At 43.9% G+C, this 16,675-nt stretch overlaps 1 protein-coding gene across 1 annotated transcript; it reads right to left on the minus strand.

The window, feature by feature from the left end:
* Positions 1-5,677: 5,677 nt before the first annotated feature.
* Positions 5,678-6,607, minus strand: LOC141074329 (olfactory receptor 10A7-like). Its single transcript, XM_073561957.1, has one exon. The coding sequence runs from the start codon at positions 6,605-6,607 to the stop codon at positions 5,678-5,680; it is 930 nt and encodes a 309-aa protein (XP_073418058.1).
* Between the last annotated feature and the right edge of the window lie 10,068 nt (positions 6,608-16,675).

Consider the following 16,675-nt stretch of genomic DNA (forward strand, 5'->3'; position numbering starts at 1 on the left):
CTTGGGGTCATACTTGATTCCGAGCTTTCCTTTGCCCCCCACATTCGATCACTGGCTCGCTCTTGTCATCTGCACCTCAAAAACATTTCTAGAATTCAACCTTTTCTTAGTTTTGACTCCGCAAAAACGCTTACTGTTTCTCTTATTCATTCTCGTCTGGACTATTGTAACTCTCTTCTAATCGGTCTCCCTCTTACCAAACTCTCCCTTCTCCAATCTGTCTTGAATGTTGCAGCCAGGATCATATTCCTCGCCAATCGTTACACTGATGCCTCTACCTTGTGCCAGTCATTACACTGGCTACCCATCCACTCCAGAATTCAGTATAAACTTATTACCCTCACCCACAAAGCCCTCCATGGCTCAGCACCACCCTACATCTCCTCCCTTGTTTCAGTATACCACCCTACCCGCGCCCTCCGCTCTGCTGATGACCTGAGGTTAGCATCCTCAATAATCAGAACCTCCCACTCCCGTCTCCAAGACTATACACGTGCTGCGCCAATTCTTTGGAATGCACTTCCCAGGTCAATACGATTAGTCCCCAATCCTCACAATTTTAAGCGTGCTCTAAAAACACATTTATTCAGACTGGCCTACAGCCTCAACACATTAACCTAATCTATCCCTGGGTGGCACAGCCAAAAGTTTCACCATAACCAGGTTCCCCGCATCATGTTCCCACATGCTTTATGCATCCATTAGCCCTCTGTGTCTGTACTGATACACACTTAACATTATGGCTGGTCCACACAATCAGGGCGACTGTTACCACCCACCTTTCGTGTCTACCTCTTTCCTCATAGACTGTAAGTGCTGCGGAATATGTCGGCGCTATAGAAATAAAATTTATTATTATTAACCTGCCTAATGTGAATCCTCCCCTGGACTGATAGCCTACATTTATATTATATTCTGCTGTGATGAAGACCACCATATGCTGTTGTTAGCGGTGACCCAAAAACTGACCAGACAAACAGAACATTTACATGGCACAACATACAGTGGCATGTAAAAAATATTTTCATCTATGCTCACTATGCTCCATTCCATTGGCCTCAAGGACACCGTTCTCTCCTGGTTCTCCTCCTATCTCTCTGACCGCTCCTTTACTGTATCTTTTGCCGGTTCCTCCTCCTCTCACCTTCCCCTTACTGTTGGGGTTTCTCAAGGATCGGTTCTAGGCCCCCTCCTCTTCTCTTTGTACACTGCCCCTATTGGTCAAACAATCAGTAGATTTGGTTTCCAGTACCATCTCTATGCTGATGACACCCAATTATACGCTTCTTCTCCTGACATCACGCCAGCCTTTCTAGAAAACACCGGCGATTGTCTAAACGCTGTGTCTAATATCATGTCCTCACTATATCTGAAACTGAACCTGTCAAAGACTGAACTCCTTGTGTTTCCTCCCGCTACTAATGTACCTATACCCGACATTGCCATTTCCGTCTGTGGCTCCACTATTACTCCCCAGCAACATGCCCGCTGTCTTGGGGTCATACTTGATTCCGAGCTTTCCTTTGCCCCCCACATTCGATCACTGGCTCGCTCTTGTCATCTGCACCTCAAAAACATTTCTAGAATTCGACCTTTTCTTACCTTTGACTCTGCAAAAACTCTTACTGTTTCTCTTATTCATTCTCGTCTCGACTATTGTAACTCTCTTCTAATCGGTCTCCCTCTTACAAAACTCTCCCCTCTCCAATCTGTCTTGAATGCTGCAGCCAGGATCATATTCCTCACCAATCGTTACACCGATGCCTCTACCTTGTGCCAGTCATTACACTGGCTACCCATCCACTCCAGAATTCAGTATAAACTTATTACCCTCACCCACAAAGCCCTCCATGGCTCAGCACCACCCTACATCTCCTCCCTTGTTTCAGTATACCACCCTACCAGCGCCCTCCGTTCTGCTGATGACCTGAGATTAGCATCCTCAATAGTCAGAACCTCCCACTCCCGTCTCCAAGACTTTACACGTGCCGCGCCAATTCTTTGGAATGCACTTCCCAGGTCAATACGATTAGTCCCCAATCCCCACAATTTTAAGTGTGTCCTGAAAACGCATTTATTCAGACTGGCCTATCGCCTCAACACATCAACCTAACCTATCCCTGTGTGGCAGAGCCAAAAGTTTTACCATAACCAGGTTCCCAGCATCATGTTCCCACATGCTTTATGCATCCATTAGCCCTCTGTGTCTGTACTGTTACACACTTAACATTATGGCTGGTCCATACAATCAGGCAACTGTTACCACCCACCTTTCGTGTCTACCTCTTTCCTCATAGACTGTAAGCTTGCGAGCAGGGCCCTCACTCCTCTTGGTATTTGTTGTAATCTACTGTATGTGATTATTGTTATGCTGTAATGTCTATTGTCTGTACAAATCCCCTCTGAAATGTAAAGTGCTGCGGAATATGTCGGCGCTATAAAAATAAAATTTATTATTATTATTATCTTTTACATTTTAAAAATTATAAAAATGAAAATGGGCCACCGCAAAAGCTTATGGATCTGGCATGGATAGTACCTAGCAGCACCCTCTTTTGCAAGTATCACAGCTTGTAAACATTTTTTGTAGCCAGACAAAAAGTTTCACTTCTTATTTGAGGGATTTTCCTCCATTCTTCCTTGGAGATTTCCTCCAGTTCTGTGAGATTCTGGTGTTGTCTTCCATTCTCTGCTATTTTGAGGTCTAGCCCCAGATTTTCAATGATGTTCAGATCAGGGGACTGTGAGGGCCATTGTAAAACCTTCATCTTGCGCCTTGTGAGGTCGTCTATTGTAGATTGTGACTTGTTTTTAGGATCATTCTCCATTTGTAGAAGCCATCCTCTTCCTCTCTTTACCTTTTTTACAGGTGGTGTTATGGTTGCATCAAGAATTTGTTGAAATTTCATTGAATCCATTATTCTCTCTACCCGTGAAATGTTCCCCGTGTCATTGGCTGCAACACAACCCCAAAGCCTGATTGATCCACCCCCATGCTTAATGGTTGGCAGATGTTCTTTTCCTGAAATTCTGTGCCCTTTTTTCTCCATATAACTCTGATCATTGTGGCCAAAGAGTTCCATTTTACCTCTTCAATCCACAGGACTTGTTTCCAAAATGCATGTGTTTAGAGGTTCTTTTGCAGACTTTTGATGCTGAATTTTATGGTGAGGACGCAGGAGAGGTTTTCTTCTGATGACTCTTCCATGAACGCCATATTTGTGCAGCTGTCTCTGAATAGTAGAACAATGTACCACAACTCCAGAGTCTACTAAATCTTTCTGAACGGGTTCTGATAAAGGTCAACTTGAAAACGTTTTGCCATCTTCTTATACCCTTGTACTGTTTTGTGGGCCTCCACCATTTTCAGAGTGCTTGGCAGCTGCTTAGAAGAGCCCGTGGCTGCTGTTTTTGGCACAAGGCTAGAGGAACCTCGGTTTTTATAAGATGGGAATTTTGCATTTCCTAAAGATGATAGTGGACAAGTGGACAAGCCATAATCCTAACAGGCTAATTAAGGTCTGAAACCTTGGTCAAAGTTATCTGAACACAAATCTCCAAGAGTGCACAAACTTTTGCATTTGCCCATTTCCTTTTTTGTAATTTTTAAAATTTAAAAATGTTTTTTTTTTGCCAAAAATACAAAGGAAATGTGTCATCTGTATCTTTAGGCCTTTTAGAGATCATTTCATCTTCAACTTGCATAACTGTTCATAACTGTAATTTTGACCAGGGGTGCCCAAACTTATGCACATAACTGTATGTATGTAGCACACTCAATCAACGTTAACTCCTTACAGCAATAGGCAATAATAAAGAATACAAGGGCAATCCATAGGCTGCATGTCAGAGATCCTATTTTACGATTCCACCTTCAGTTCCTGTTTTGGAACTTGCAGCTCTCTGGCGCCCCCCCTTACCCTCCGGTCAGTCAGGGAACTATACCTAGGATAAGTAGTCACCAGAAAGGCTGCCTTGCTGTGCACTGGCTATTGGGCACTCCGCAGGGAGGGCGGTATGTATATCCCCAGACCCAGGCAGAAAACACACATTTAAAACCTCCGTTCCATCTTCCAGAGTCTCCCCAAATACCCCAGGACACACTTTGCTGCCACCAGCTCCTAGTTCTGATATTAAAATCAATATCAGGGCAAGAGCCAACCCAACAGTAGAGTGAATTTAGCCCACAGGACGTGATGGTACGTTTAGAGCAAGGAAAACGAAGCTAGTAAATGTTTATAGTTTCACTCCAGAAAAGATAGGCAGTGTTTACAAAAATATAAAAAGATGTTACAAACGAGACAATTACAATATATACAGGCAATTACAAAATAGCATGGATTAAAAGAAGGAACTTGCATATCTCAGTCAATGGCACGCCATGTGGGAGAGGGGGAGGGGAGTTACCAAGAATCAGGATTCAGTCCACAGCAGGGATGGTATATGCTGACTCCCCAGGTCTGAACATCAGCCTGAATGAGTCTTCTAGCTTTATAATTTTCCCTGGGTGACCTCACTGGGTGGGCGGGGCTCTGGAATGTACTCCCTTTTTCAAAAGTTACTAAAAACTCATAAGCGCTATAACTCTGGCTGCGAGGCTCATAAGATGACAGCAGGACTATCATTTTTCTTATTACGAAATTAGCTTTCTATTGATACCAAACGAGAACTATCTGCCAGCTAGGGGATGGCAGGAACCCTTTTCTCAGTTTCTGGTGAGCGTAGAAGTCACAAATCGTTGTGGTGAATAGCTTAATGGATGTAGATTCCAAAAATATAGGTTTCCTGCATATATGAATAATCCGTCCTATTATATTCAAGTTTGCAGGAACAAAGATTTCCAAAACCATGTGCTCTTGCACACGGCTGAGTAAACTGATCACCCGAGGGAGGGGGAAAGAGTGAGATAGAATTACACAGTGCTGGCAGGGAGAGAAAGAGGGGGTTGGATGCTGCAGCTTGTGTGTGTCCGGTACAAACCTAATGTGGGGGGGAAGGGCAGCGTGTGTGTCCCAGTAAATGCAGCGGAAGGTCCTGGAAGTGTACTCGAACCCCTGGAAAATGGTTCATATTCTCATGACACTGCAAATAAATGTGGATCTCATTTTTGCCTGTTATTGCCATTTGACTAATGCATTTCATTGCCAGGTACAATAGGTAACGTAGAATGGAAATAAAGAGTGAAAAAATACCATATGGTTTTTGTGGGTTCAATTTAGAAAATAAAAGGATTGGTGTTCAATCGTACGTCACCCAAATAAATGCTAGACGTGCAATATTCTTACTTATATTTGGCTGGTAAAGTCAATGGACTGGCTGCCTTATATGTTGGGAAGCGTTTCTGGTTACAAGGTCGAATTTACACATCAAGGTGTCATGGACTGTAGTTTATGGAGTGTGAACCTCCCGACCCAAACCCAGTCACGAGACCCTCAGTCAGTCTGTACATTGAGGTCATTACTCAGACTGTGGCATACGCATGTGTGAGTCTGACAGTAGGAAGGTCTACCTCAGAAGGACCAAGACCACCAACAGTACCGGAAAGATGTGTCCAAGTCTGTGATTGGTTCCAAGCGGAGTTCACAGAAATCGTGGAGCCAGACTAGGATTACACAAGAGTCAGAGATAGTTAAAATAAACCTTTAATGAACCAGAAGCATCGACTATTGGTCCGGCCTTACAGAATAGAGATACATTTCTTAATCTGTTGCAGCGCTCTTTGTACATCCTTATTTCTCAGACTGTATATCAAAGGGTTTAACATGGGGGTAACAACTGTGTAGAAGACAGACACCAGCTTGTCGGTTACCTCTGGGGATGAATACCTGGGCTTCATGTACATGAATGTAGCTGTCCCGTAGAAGATGACGACCACGGTAATGTGTGACACACACGTGGAGATGGCCTTGTGCTTTCGAGAACCGATTTTAACAAGAACTACGAAAATCTGCACGTAAGAAAAAAGAATAAGACATACGGGAATGATGAGTAAGATGGAGCTTCCTACCAAGGTTACGATGTTATTAACGGAGATGTCGCTGCAGGACAACTGGAGCAATGATGGAGCTTCACAGAAGAAGTGGTCGATGGTGACGGGGCCACAGAATCTCAACTGATACATAAAGTATATATCCGAGGAGGAGATGATACAACCCACGACCCAGGAGACACAGGTCATCCTGACACAAGACATCGTGTTCATAATCACGTTGTAATGTAAGGGGTGACAGATGGCAACATATCGGTCGTAAGCCATGAAGGCCAACAGGATGCACTCAGTTTCGCCCATAAACAGGTAGAAATAAACCTGAAGAAGGCAACCGGCGAAGGAGATGTTTTTGGAAGACGAGGCAATGTTCACCAACATCTTTGGAACGATAATTGAGGTGTAACAGATGTCCAGGATGGAAAGATTTGAAAGAAAGAAGTACATGGAGTGGTGAAGACGACGGTCTATTCTCACCGCCACAACGAGGAGGAAATTCCCAAGAACAGTCGACACGTAGAACAGTAAAAATAAGTGGAACAAAAGCACTTGTATCTCTGGATTTTCTGACAGTCCAAGGAGGATGAATTCATCGGTCCTGGTCTGGTTGACAATCTCCATACCAGTTAATGTCAGAAATGGAATGAAACACTTGAGAGATCAGAACCATGCAAGGACTGAGGTCTTTATTTTTTAAATTTATTTTTTTCCATCTTTATTTCCCAGATGACGACTCACCAACAGATCAAATTTCCCAACAATGGTCCAAGTTTTTTTTTTTTTTTTCAAAACAACGAAATCAAAATGATTTATTCCTACAATGTGGAACTGTGGAACATTTACAAGTAAGCTTGTTTTAAGAATTCCAAATTACAAAAAAAAAAAAAAAAACACAAAACAAGAAGAGCAGCAGGTTACATCCCCGATAGACGAAGTCATCGTTACACAACTCATCCTACGTACTGATTCAACTTTTCATCATGCCAATTAAAAAAAATGTAGATTTTTTTTAATGTTTTTGCTCAGTTTATAATTGTGGTCATTGGCTCCTTCTCTATTTTTAGACTTTCCCTTAATATATTGAAGCTATACTAAGAACCTGCATTTTTGGTAGATTGAAACCTCAAAGATTTAGGAAGGTTACATTGTGCTGAAGTTATAATAAAATTCCCCGAGGTTCACGAGCATCACTGCTCATAGTGAGATATGAGGCATTACGATTAAAAAGATTTTAGATGGGTGGAAAAAAATGCTCGGAAATAAAAATTCTTTGAAAAATAGAAGTTTTGATAGTTTATTAATATCAATTAACAAAATGCAAAGTGAATGAACAAAAGAGAAATCCAAGTTCCATCAACATTTAGCGACGCCTCGTCGACTCCATCGTTTATTCTCAGTCACTGGATCATAGTTTTTGAAGGAACTCGGCTGAAGATTGTGCCAAACATCTTGGAGACCGGACCCCAGATCTTCTGTGTATGAGGCTTGTGCAGATCCATCTGTCTCTTCATGAGATCCCAGACGGGATGATGCGAGATCAGGGATTCGGGGCTGGATGCCTCGTTAGTAATGACGTTGGCTGGATGTTGGGGGTCGTTGTCCGGCTGCAGAATAAATTTGGAGCTAATAAGACAACCCATGATGGTATGATATGACGGGTACAGTAAGTGTCACCAGGATTTCGCAGCATTGAGGAAAACAACAGAATGGCAGTCTTGAGGACCATACATGCAGTGGTTGGCCAAGGAAACTTAGTGTGGCAGATGAAGGACACGTCACTTCCTTTTCGAAATCAGACAATGTCCATCAATGCCATCTTCTCAGAACTGTCAGCAACAAGTGGGACCAGCTACATCTATGTATTGTTCTGAAAAGCCTTGCCAGAAGTGGTCAAACACCATAGTTTCAACAAGAAAACAAGACCATGAAGAGACAGAAGGATCCTCACAAGCCTCATTCACAGAAGATCTCCCAAGATGTTTGGCACAACCTCCTGCTGAGATCCTTTAAAAAGTAACAGAGAAGACGGATGATGGAGGCAACCGGTGCTCACCAGATATTGATAATGGAGCCGACGGACCTCACCAGATACTGATGATGGAGGCAACCGATGCTCACCAGATATTGATAATGCAGCCGACAGGACCTCACCAGATACTGATGATGGAGGCAACTGGTGCTCACCAGATATTGATAATGGAGCCGACGGACCTCACCAGATACTGATGATGGAGGCAACCGATGCGCTCACCAGATATTGATAATGGAGCCGACGGGACCTCACCAGATACTGATGATGGAGGCAACCGGTGCTCACCAGATATTGATAATGGAGCCGACGGGACCTCACCAGATACTGATGATGGAGGTAACCGATGCGCTCACCAGATATTGATAATGGAGCCGACGGGACCTCACCAGATACTGATGATGGAGGCAACCGATGCGCTCACAGATATTGATAATGGAGCCGACGAGACCTCACCAGATACTGATGATGGAGGCAACCGGTGCTCAGCAGATATTGATAATGGAGCCGACGAGACCTCACCAGATACTGATGATGGAGGTAACCGATGCGCTCACCAGATATTGATAATGGAGCCGACGGGACCTCACCAGATACTGATGATGGAGGCAACCGATGCGCTCACCAGATATTGATAATGGAGCCGACGGGACCTCACCAGATACTGATGATGGAGGCAACCGATGCGCTCACCAGATATTGATAATGGAGCCGACGAGACCTCACCAGATACTGATGATGGAGGCAACCGATGCGCTCACCAGATATTGATAATGGAGCCGACGGGACCTCACCAGATACTGATGATGGAGGCAACCGGTGCTCACCAGATATTGATAATGGAGCCGACGGGACCTCACCAGATACTGATGATGGAGGTAACCAATGCGCTCACCAGATATTGATAATGGAGCCGACGAGAGCTCACAGATACTGATGATGGAGGCAACCGGTGCTCACCAGATATTGATAATGGAGCCGACGAGACCTCACCAGATACTGATGATGGAGGTAACCGATGCGCTCACCAGATATTGATAATGGAGCCGACGAGACCTCACAGATACTGATGATGGAGGCAACCGGTGCTCAGCAGATTTTGATAATGGAACCGACGGGACCTCACCAGATACTGATGATGGAGGTAACCGATGCTCACCAGATACTGATGATGGAGGCAACCGATGCTCACCAGATATTGATAAAGGAACTGACGGGACATCACCAGATACTGATGATGGAGGCAACCGGTGCTCACCAGATACTGATGATGGAGGCAACCGATGCTCACCAGATATTGATAATGGAGCCGACGGGACCTCACCAGATACTGATGATGGAGGCAACCGGTGCTCACCAGATACTGATGATGGAGGCAACCGGTGCTCACCAGATACTGATGATGGAGGCAACCGGTGCTCACCAGATACTGATGATGGAAGCAACCGGTGCTCACCAGATATTGATGATGGAGGCAACCGGTGCTCACCAGATACTGATGATGGAGGCAACCGGTGCTCACCAGATACTGATGATGGAAGCAACCGATGCTCACCAGATATTGATAATGGAGCCGACGGGACCTCACCAGATACTGATGATGGAGGCAACCGATGCGCTCACCAGATATTGATAATGGAGCCGACGGGACCTCACCAGATACTGATGATGGAGGCAACCGGTGCTCACCAGATATTGATAATGGAGCCGACGAGACCTCACCAGATACTGATGATGGAGGTAACCGATGCGCTCACCAGATATTGATAATGGAGCCGACGAGACCTCACAGATACTGATGATGGAGGCAACCGGTGCTCAGCAGATTTTGATAATGGAACCGACGGGACCTCACCAGATACTGATGATGGAGGTAACCGATGCTCACCAGATACTGATGATGGAGGCAACCGATGCTCACCAGATATTGATAAAGGAACTGACGGGACATCACCAGATACTGATGATGGAGGCAACCGGTGCTCACCAGATACTGATGATGGAGGCAACCGATGCTCACCAGATATTGATAATGGAGCCGACGGGACCTCACCAGATACTGATGATGGAGGCAACCGGTGCTCACCAGATACTGATGATGGAGGCAACCGGTGCTCACCAGATACTGATGATGGAAGCAACCGGTGCTCACCAGATACTGATGATGGAGGCAACCGGTGCTCACCAGATACTGATGATGGAGGCAACCGGTGCTCACCAGATACTGATGATGGAAGCAACCGATGCTCACCAGATATTGATAATGGAGCCGACGGGACCTCACCAGATACTGATGATGGAGGCAATCGGTGCTCATCAGATACTGATGGGATTTACATTTCTCATTTGTTCATTCACTATGAAAATATTCTCACTTTGCAGCTTATTTCTCCACCTGGCTAAAACTTTTGCACAGCACTGTATACGCAGAACTCTTATTCTGACGAGTTACAAAAGAAATGGAGAAATGTCAGTACAAGGAATTAAAGAATCCACATACGAGAGACAACGTGCACAAATGAACAGTTACGATAGAATAAAATACCGGTCTTTTGTTTCTTGCAGAGACACATGGACCGGCTGAAGTTTGGGACAAGCCCTGGGTCACTAGTCACGAGTTTTATGTGGTATAGCTTCACTTTGAGCATTTATTATATATACTAACCATTTATCTTTAGGAGGTGATCGATCTTATATGTGCACTTTACTGACACCACCGACCCGATATAAACCCGCCAAAATTCAGATCAGTCGATTATCCTTTTTACAAGACTTACCATAATTTTACTACCTCACTTAATACTTGTTACAAAACAATATTTAATAATTCAAAATTTTTCCAAATTTCATTTTTTTTTTTGTATTTTTGAAAATAAAAGGTAAATAAAAAAAAAACCAAAAAGCCGCCTTTTAAATTCAAAGTTTAATGATGAAAATATTCACAATTTCCTTACTAATAAAAATCAGTAACAGGGTCATTCTTAATTATAAAAATTGCCATTTATTTAGAAATGGATGTTCTATAATAAATATGCTATATTTAAAAAAAAAAAAAAACAACAAAACTAATTCGAATATCAAAAATTTAAATGCTAAATGATGTAAGAATATATGCATTTTTCATATCAGCACCATTATATTTCTTTTTGATTACTATAACACTTAACATTTTTAGTGTAAAATGTCCCAATCTTTCACTACTTATTTAAAGTTTTCTAAATCCGTGAAAAAAAAAAATGTCAAAACCAAATTTTTTAAGTTTGCCATTGTAGATCTTAAAAATAACGAATGGTAAATATAAGAAAATAACAACGTTAGATGGCGGAGACTTGACTCACAGACTGCGTAGAATTTCCTGCAACTCCTCCAATGGGAAATTCTGTCCCTGTGTTTGGGGATTTTCTCCAGTAAACCGCGTCTTATATTACCTTTCTACCGACTGCACAAACATCCAGATTATTGCTGCAATTCCCAATATGGAAGAAAATGAGTTTCCAGAGATTTCGTTAAAAAAAATAAGCAAATAAGAAACAAGATCCCAGAAGAATTGTGAACGGAGATGGTTCCTAAAGGGCAGAAGACTCGCGCGAAAAGTTCTATTTGTTATCAAATATTTGTATTTGAACATACAAATTTTCAATTTTTTGAAGAAAAAAAAAACCCTCTTCCGGATCGTCTCTCAGCTACTTTAATGTCTCATCAGACAGATCATAAAAGTAAGATACCAAATCAACCTCTGCATCGCCCAATATTGGCCCATGAGGTGCATCAGACCTCTGTATCCCCCAATATTGGTACACAAAGTGCACCAAACCTCTGTGTCTACTTTGCTGCATGTACAGATTACTTCAGGGGTCTCCTTACCTGCATGTGCCCATCTCTTCAGGGGTCTCCTTTCTTGCATGTGCCCATCTCATCTGGGATCTTCTTTCTTGCATGTGCCCATCTCTTCAGGGGTCTCCTTACCTGTATGTGCCCATCTCTTCAGGGGTCTCCTTTCTTGTGTCGGGGTCGTAAACGACAATGAATCCTCATTCACCAGTCATTCCAAATCATTGTGCGAGCGCAAAACATCTGGTACCGATTAAGAATGACTCAGACACGCAGCTGATTCAGTCTAAGGCCTGTTTCACACTTCCGTTTTTGTGTCCGCCAAACGGATCCGTTTCCGTTTTTTTGACGGAAACTGATGCAAACGGATCCGTTTTTTTGACGGATCCGCGGTAACCGTAATGGAAGTCTATGGGACAAAAAAAACGGATCCTGCAAAAAATGGCGGATCCGTTTTTTTACGGAAAACAACGGATTTTGACGGATTTGAAAAAACGGAAGTGTGAAACAGGCCTTAGCTAATGTCCTGCATCCACACCTGTCAGGAGCAGTACAACAACTGGCTTTTATTTACAAATACACAATACTATATTGAGTGTTAGGGGAAGGCGTGCATTAGGCGGGGTTTATGCAGTATACATCTAGTGTCCAGTCTCTCTCTGATTCGTCAAAACGTCTCCCGATGGTTACTTCTTCTTCACATTCCTGAGTTATCTTTTTTAGGAGAAATGAAACTTAACTCTTTAGACACTGAATTTAAGTGAAAGTGAACACTGGCAGCCATCTTTAATAGTTACATTTGCATTAGCAAGCAATTAGGAAAAACTTATTGTTTCACAGTATAAAAATATAAAAGTTATATAAGAAAATATATTTTCACCTTGACAATCCCCCCTAAACACTAAGTTTTTCCCTTAATGAAAGATCCTTCGAGACTGTCCATGCGATGGGAAAAGGGGAGGTGGATTTCTTCATCCAGACACCTCAGAAGCTCTCCCCTAGCGAGAGGCCTCCAGGCAGCTGAACCCTTCACTAACCTCACATGGAGTTCTCCCGCTGTCCCTAAACTAAGTCTCTTAACATCATCTGAGAATGGGGGGTTTTGTCTACTCTCTTGAGGGGAATATACTTAGGGATCTCCCCTAGATCAGTACCATCGTACTCTGGTGGGTCTACTTCTTGATTGAGGAAGGTGCCAGTCGGAGTTGCTTTGGCAATAACCTTTTTATACAAGGGAATAACACAACAAAGAGTTATCGATCCAATTACAAGGAGGGCAATCAGTACTATACAAGCTTGTTGAAGGAATCCCTTGAGTCCACCCAACCAGCCGGAAAAGAAAGATGTGTCTACTCCAGCATTAGTTTTCAATTCTGCTGCTAACCCAGTTATCTTTTTAAGGGCTATCATGGTTTTTCCATTCACTCCAGAGTTCTGAGGGATATAGGTACAACACTCCTCTCCCACCATCCCACAAACTCCTCCTTTCTCAGCTAATATCATATCAAGGGCTAGTCGATTTTGGAGTGTCATTCTAGTGTTAGGGCCCAATTCTTCAACTATACCTTGGAAGGCATCTTGGCTGAAATTGACAAACCTTTGTTCACTGTAATATATGTAATTGATCCATTCAACATTTTTATTAATCTGCACCTGTGGGATTATAGAAGCAAAGCCAGCATAGATCTGGTTCTGGGCTTTAAATTGGTCAGGCACCCCCCTTGGCACTCCAGTAGCATCGATATATACTAGTGGATCTTCTTCATAACTCATATGGAGCTGATCGAGGCTTCTCCTTTTCCTGGTAGGTTCATCAGGTATCTTTGGATCCCAGGGTAGAATCTTGAACTGCATAGCTAGTTTAACAAGGGTGCATTGGCCTGTCCAGGCATTTGGCAACCTAGGACGGAGCTTACCATCTCCACATAACCAATAAATGTCATACATATATTGTGTATGTTTGATTAACAAGTCAGTATCTAGAGAACTATTCTCTTTGCAGAAACCTGTCTCGAAGATCCCTACTGGTGTACCTGTGGTGTCGTGGGAATTATAGCAGGTGTAATTGTCAGCTAATACAGTTACTTCTCCTGGGACCTTTAGTTTGGGTTCCTTATGAATTAGTGGGACGTAATCTGGGCAATCAGTGGGCTTCAAACCTTTCAACAAATTCATGACACAGGCAGTGGTGTTGTCATCAGGGAAAAGCAATGCATGTGTGTATAGGTGTGTATTCGCAGCAGCACAAGCAATACATCCTACAGAGATATTCTGGACTTTTACATTGTACCTCACCCATTCTAACCACAAATTTTTCCTTGGGGCTGTCTGTGTTTCTATGGAGAAAACCTCTTGCCAACTGAGACCTGGAATGGGGATCACTTCATTAACTACATTTTGCAAACGCTCACCTGGGCCTATTTTAGGTGTACTGGTAACGGGGGCCTTGGTTGGTCTGAAGCTAATATCCTGAAGCCGTATATGGCCTAAATACGCATAAGGTCCAGCACTAAATACATAATTATAATGCCTTCCTAGTACGAACGTCTGCAGATCAGCAGATTGAGGGCTTTCAAGATTTAGGAGAAGGCGGTGACAGCTTCTACCCCATTTACAGCCCCTAAATGGTTGCAGAAGGGCTGTTAGATGCATTCTCTCACGAAGACTCCTACCCGTCCCATCCTTGGGGAACATGGCTTCGCTAGGTTTATATCCCCAATCATTCCCCGTACTCCAGGCAGCATCTGTCCAATAATGACAATTATTGTTGTCTTGTCTGGTAACACACATATAGAACTGGATGATCCCCTCTACCACCCGTTCAGTCTCAAGGCACTTGACTACATCACAGAAATCAAATCGCCAGATATTCACCGGGGCTGTCAGGTTTACCCAGAGAATAAAGGGACCAGAATTCTTATTTACAATAGGGGCCGAAGAGGTAGGGGCGAGGATGGCCCCCAGTCCCAAGGTCAAAAACAACAGCAACATTTCCCTTCAGTCACTACTGTGACTAAACACTGGTTCGGTCTCTTTTACAGTGTGAAGCATGAATCCAGGTGCTCTTTCCTTCAAGTTTTACTGCAGTGGGGGTGACCAGGATCACCGTGTAGGGTCCTTCAAATCTCGGCTGGAGACAATCTCTGCGCACAAACTTTTTCACATACACCAGGTCTCCTGGCACAAAGTCATGGACCACGTCACCTGTGGATTCTGGAAGAGAAGCAGAAACTGTAGAGTGGGTGTTAGACAGTTCCTTAGACAATGCAATCACAAATTGTACAACTTTATCATTTGTCTCAGACAACTCTTGTGGCCTAATGTCTCCTATTTTAGGTGGAGCACCAAAAAGAATCTCAAAGGGAGTCAGGCCGTGTTTTCCCTGTGGGGTGTGTCTGATATGGTATAGGACCACGGGGAGCAAATCTGGCCATGGGAGTGGGTAGTCCTGGCTCATTTTAAGCAACTGGGTCTTAATTGTGGAGTTCATTCTCTCAACTTTGGCTGAACTGGAGGGGTGATAGGGGGTGTGCAGACCCAAATCTGTCCCTAACATGTGCCACAATTCCTCGTAGACATTGGCAGTGAAGGCTGGGCCTTGATCTGATTCAACAACTTCGGGAATTCCAAATCTGCACGAAATTTCAGTGATGAGCTTCTTTGCTGTAGTTTTGGCAGTCATGTTGGTCACTGAGTAGGCTTCGGGCCATCCTGAGAACATATCCACAGCCAGTAGGACGTACTCATACTTTCCTGACTTGGGCATCTGAATATGATCAACCTGGATTCTCTGCCAAGGGTAGTCTGGTTTGGCAAGATGCTGAAGTGGAACCTTGGCGGTGGCTGTTGGGTTACAGATGGCACAGACTGGGCAGGCTCTTGAGTAGGCTGTGACAGTGGTAGAGATTCCTGGGGCCCAGTAGAGCTTCTTGATACAGGCCAGAGCTTGGTTCTTTCCTCGATGAGTTGATCCATGAGCCCATGCTGCAACGGCTGGATACATTCTTTTGGGTAGACAGGGTTTCCCATCCACCTTATAGAGTCTAGGAAATTGGTATTGTCCGGCAGAACTACGATTCCCATGAATGGCTCCTGCAGCTTCCCACTGCTTCTTTTCTTCTTTAGAGGTCAACTTTTGTTCTTCCCACAATCTCTCTTCAGGTGGTCGGGCTGGCTTCCAGACAGATCCGGTGGCAGGGTATTCCATTTCCATGTCTTCTATCAACTCCCTCTTCTTTCTTCGGGCTTCGGACTTCTCAAAGTCTCGTTCTTCTTCGGCTTGGGTAGCTTCTTTGGTTGCCTGTTCTCTTGTTTGTGCTCTGGTAAGCACAGGCATCACAGGTGTATCAGTGCCTTCCCAACAGGGTTTTTCTGGTGCTGTTTCTTCTTCTTCCCACTTTGCTGAGACATTCTTTATGGCAGCAGCTTTGGCAGCTTGATCTGCTAAATGGTTTCCTCTAGTCTCCTTCGAATTGACTTTCCCGTGAGCTTTGACCTTGATCACCGCAATTTGTACAGGTAGCTCCAATGCCTTCATCAGGGCTTTAATCCTTAGTGCATGTTTAACAGGGGTTCCTGTAGCTGTAATGAACCCTCGGGACTTCCACAGGAATCCAAAATCGTGACAGATTCCATAGCCGTATCTTGAGTCAGTGTAGACATTGGCCGTCTTCCCTTCTGCTAGATAACATGCTTGTTGTAGGGCCACAAGTTTGGCTTCTTGAGCCGAAAGGTGAGGTGGCAAGGCTTCAGCCAGAAGGACTTCTGTTTCAGTGGTGACCGCATATCCAGTGTGGAACTTGCCATAAGAGTCTGCAAATCGAGATCCA

Source organism: Dendrobates tinctorius, unplaced genomic scaffold (assembly GCF_039654945.1).
Source record: "Dendrobates tinctorius isolate UK_male_01 unplaced genomic scaffold, ASM3965494v1 ptg000332l, whole genome shotgun sequence".
Lineage (NCBI taxonomy): Eukaryota > Metazoa > Chordata > Amphibia > Anura > Dendrobatidae > Dendrobates > Dendrobates tinctorius.